General features: G+C 34.0%; 1 protein-coding gene across 1 annotated transcript; it reads left to right on the top strand.

Annotated features, from left to right (window-relative positions):
- Nucleotides 1-320: 320 nt before the first annotated feature.
- On the top strand, nucleotides 321-4028 carry LOC141129996 (interleukin-20-like). The gene is made up of 5 exons (XM_073617995.1): nucleotides 321-470; nucleotides 2314-2376; nucleotides 2493-2645; nucleotides 2741-2815; nucleotides 3902-4028. Exons 1-5 carry the CDS (start codon nucleotides 321-323, stop codon nucleotides 3983-3985), a joined length of 525 nt encoding a protein of 174 aa, XP_073474096.1. The 3' UTR covers nucleotides 3986-4028.
- The last annotated feature ends 463 nt before the right edge of the window (nucleotides 4029-4491 follow it).

The raw sequence follows: 4491 nt of genomic DNA, 5'->3' as shown, positions 1-4491 counted from the left end.
AACCTACACTTATAACCACTATTCCCAACATTTTTACTTGAAGTAACTAAGCTTAGGTGAGCTGCTCAGCATTTATTTTCTGCATTAAATACCGGTAATAATATTTAAAATAATAATTTATAATAATACTATATAATATTTTTTTATCTCACTCCTTTTATTATATTTGCATTGCTTTTTATTTTTTCGCTTTATTCTTTACCATTTGATCCAACATTTATATTGTAGGAAGCCTCTTGTTGAGTACATATACACATTAAAATAAATTTTTAATTTTATGTATGCACAGTTTCAGGTGGCGTTCATTTTTCCACTTTACTATGGAATCATTATTTACTACCCCCCTTCAGCTTCTTATTGTGATCCTTCTCCTGACAATGCCATCCTCAAATGCAAACAAATTTCATTGTTCTATTACTGCTGATATCAGAGAATTTGAAAGATATTTTGGGACACTCAAGGAAATGTTGGTAAGTATAAATTAGTACAGTAAATTTGTGTGTGTACTTTCTTCATTTGTTTTTAGATAGAGGGGAGAGGGATTAGAACACCTGTCTGTTTTTATTGCTGTCTGTGTCCCCATTAGGGAGATTCACCCTCTCTATTTGCCCTGTTTACCATTATCATTGAAAGTAAAATAAAATCCCAAATTTGGGGTTGTCCATTGAACAGTAATAGAGAGGAAATCTTTCAATGAGGATACTAGTTCTGGTGACTTGAGGGTCCCCAAGAGATTCCCTTAATTTGCAGGGATTTCCTCTCACGTCCCGTTAGGTTATGGGACATGAAGTGAGGGTAAATCTCTCCAATGGGGCAACAATGCCAAAAAAAACCTTGCAGGGGTTATAACCCTCCAATCCTGTATCCAAAATGGAAAAAAAAAGTTTTGCCTATAGTTCTACTTTCAGCCTACTGGGTTGGCTTACTGGACTACTTAAAGCAAATTAAAAAAAAAATCTAGATTATATCACTCTGCTATTCTACCTGCATTCGTTAATATGTTTTTCTCTCTCTTATTTATTTCTGATATGTTTGCTGGTTGCCAATATTTTTCTCCAAAATAAAAAAAAACAACTTTGATTGTCTGGCCTTTGCAATGACAAATGTATCCTAGAATGTTTAGGAGGATAGGGGTGCTCATTCTTTAAGTAGTTAAGGGGTGAGAAACATATGTTTCAGTTGTTGTAGCCAGTAGCTTATTTTGTTTAGAATGGTATGCTCCATATAAGGATTGAGCATAGCCTAAAAGCCTTAAATATATATGCATGCATTACCAGTACAATTTTGGATCAAATATTTGTCTCAGTGACAGATTTTCTTATTAAAGGCCTCAGAAATGTTCCAAGGATGATTTTATTGCATCCAAATCAGTAAATAAAGTGAATCTAAACACACAAACAAAAAGTTTGTATATTTTAGATTACCAGTCCTTAGATGTAGTGGTTGCATTAGTTTTCTTTTTTCAAGAAATTTCCCCTTGTAATCACACAGTGACCCTGGCAATACCACATTCCCTGTCCTAGGGTGACACTCACTATATTGTCCTTGGACAGGTGTGTTAGAGTCACAGAACACCTTTCTCCTTTTATCTCCCAATACATAGGGTGAGGTATTCTGTAGTTCGCAGAGGAGAATGTAGATAGCACTGGTAATGAGTAAAAAAACACTGTGTAGTGCACATGACACAGGACAGCACTGGATTCCTGGAAGAATCAGCAAGGCTTTTTTTTTTGCATTTTTATGAGCAGATATAACAAAGCACTAAATAAAATACATTTATTGTTAGCGTTCGCATACACTTAAAAATTGCAAACAGCCAGGATTGCCCAGCTACTCTAGGGGCCAAACAGAGAAAACCGTTGATATGGTAATATGGTGTTAAGTGGCATAACTGTAAGTTTCTGAATAGTTTTGGACCAATATCTATATTATATTATATCTATAATACACAAACATTGCACAACACAAAAGCAGGAATATGTTTGGTGCTTTACTAAAATAACTTTGTGTACTTGAAGAAAAACCTTTTTTTTTTATCCTCTAGTTTTAGAACAGAGAAGGGTTAGAATCTCAGTAAGTTTTTTTTTTTGTCATTTGGCCCCCTAAGGCCAAATTTAACGTTACTGGCAAAGAATGAAAAGGGAAAAAAAATGTTACATTGTATGATAAAGGCTCTAAGAGTTAGCTTTGAATGTGCAAATACTAATGTACAAACTGTTGGTGCCATACTGTATATATTTCAAAGCCCCGTATAATAATAAAATAACTATAATATTAACAACAACATTTGTGTTTGACAATTTGATTTTGCAGCATGACAAGGACCTAATTACAGATGTAAGCCTACTAAAGACAAATGAGCTAAAACAGATACAGGTGAGCATATATATTTATATATGGATAAATATATCTTTTGAGTTTGTAAAACAATGCAATCAAGAATGTTTCACTTATGTGTGATTTGTCTTTGTGGATTTTGTCTTCAAATTTAGCATTCTGAAAGATGCTGCTTTCTGCTCAGATTAGGGAATTTCTATATCTCCAATGTTTTTCCAGAAGTAGAATCCATTTTAATCCAGCAACATAAAGATGTTACCCACTTGGCCAATTCCATACTAGGTGTAAATAAATCACTGAAAGAATGTGTAAGTATCTTTACAGCTAAGATATTAAACCACTAAAGGTCATTATTTATCTGTCTGGTGATTTCTGGAATTTATACATTCATTTTTCTTAACAGCACAATAGTTTAAGGTGCCCCTGTGGTGATCAGTCCCATGCAGTTATGAAGAAATTCAAGGATGACTATTTTAAGGTATTTAGTTATATTTTATGAAAATTAACCTAGTTAAAAACACAGATGAAAATCATTTATATTTACAAAAATAGCTTGGGCTATAATATTACAATTAGCAATTTACGCTAGCTGGAGGAGATCACCAGATTTTTCCACTGTCAGCTCAATGATGGTATCTTTATCGCGCAGAACTGAAAACAGGATGTGAGGATTTGCTGTAGAGACTCATAGTATGTGATAACCTGAGTAATTAGGCCTTGGTTTAGGGGTTAATTTAGTTTAAGGAACTAAAGATTTAGGGTAAAGGATAAAAAAAGCTTGGTTTAGGTTTTTGGAGTGCAAAGCTGTGTTAACTTTTGTTGGAGGAAGTTAAGTGTTGGTGGATTTTATGGGGTAAGGTTAAGTGTTAGGGTCAAAGGAAAATTGTACTGATGAAACTCTCTGATAGATTCTCTCATTTGTGACTTCTGCTTCTGAAAATACTAGTCTCTGGCTGTCACTAGATCCATTGGTCCAATGTCATGAGCACAATTTGAGTCACTGACATAGATTAAGTTCTGACTTCACTCTGATTTTGCTGGTGGATGCTCATTCTGTACCAGGGACTCAGAAAGTACTGAAGCCAGAGACAGCCAGGCAAAACTAACGATTTTAGAATAATAGCAGCAGTACCTTATTTCATAATAACAGTTATGGCATTATGTTAGTAGTGAGGTAATGTGTTAAAACCTAGGGTAGTGGTGGGGTTGTGGTTCAGAAGAAATATTATTGTTATCAAAAGCATAGAGATGGGGGAGCTAAAGTACTTACACCTGTAAGTGGGACCTCTACACTAGCACATACCTGCAATTAACTGTAAGTGTTGAGAACTGCTTTAACTGTCAGAATCCTGATATGGTCTACCCCATACCACAACTACACAAACTTAAGACAGGCAGTGGGCCTTCCATCATGGCTCCCTATTATGTTAATTACCTGAGTGCCACTTCTCATTTTACGTCCTTTGGATCAGAAATGTTGGATTTGTGAAAATATGAACTTGATGGATGTGTGGCATTTTTCGACCTAAAGAATTACAATTTTTATTTATTTATTTTTCTTCAGATGGAAACGAAAGCAGCTGCAATTAAAGCTATTGGTGAACTGAACTTACTGTTTCACTGGATGGAAAAGCACTATTTGAGTTGATAACTAAAAAAAATGTTTTTTCTATTATGTCTATTTATTTAGCTAATTTAGTCACTGAATCATTACATAATTTATGATTGTCAATTTTTTTCAGGTATTTATTTATCTAAATGTATCATTTATTTGTATTTATTTATTATGGCCAAATAAATATATATTTATAACAAACTGTAAAGTGTGTATTTTTTGAGTTTTAAAAAATACAAGTGTTAAAAATGTACAGTATCTCACAAAAGTGAGTACACCCCTCACATTTTTTATAAATATTTTATTATATCTTTTCATGTGATAACACTGAAGAAATGACACTTTGCTAAAGTAGTGAGTGTATAACAGTGTAAATTTGTTGTCCCCTTAAAATAACTCAACACACAGCTATTAATGTCTAAACCGCTGAGAACAAAGGTGAGTACACCACTAAGTGAAAATGTCCAAATTGGGCCCAATTAGCCATTTTCCTCCCGGGTGTCATGTGACTCGTTAGTGTTACAAGGTCTCAGGTGTAG

Source organism: Aquarana catesbeiana, linkage group LG02 (genome assembly GCF_042186555.1).
Source record: "Aquarana catesbeiana isolate 2022-GZ linkage group LG02, ASM4218655v1, whole genome shotgun sequence".
Classification (NCBI taxonomy): Eukaryota; Metazoa; Chordata; class Amphibia; order Anura; family Ranidae; genus Aquarana; species Aquarana catesbeiana.
The sequence above is the reverse complement of the archived record's forward strand: the minus strand, read 5'-3'. Positions and strand labels throughout refer to the sequence as shown.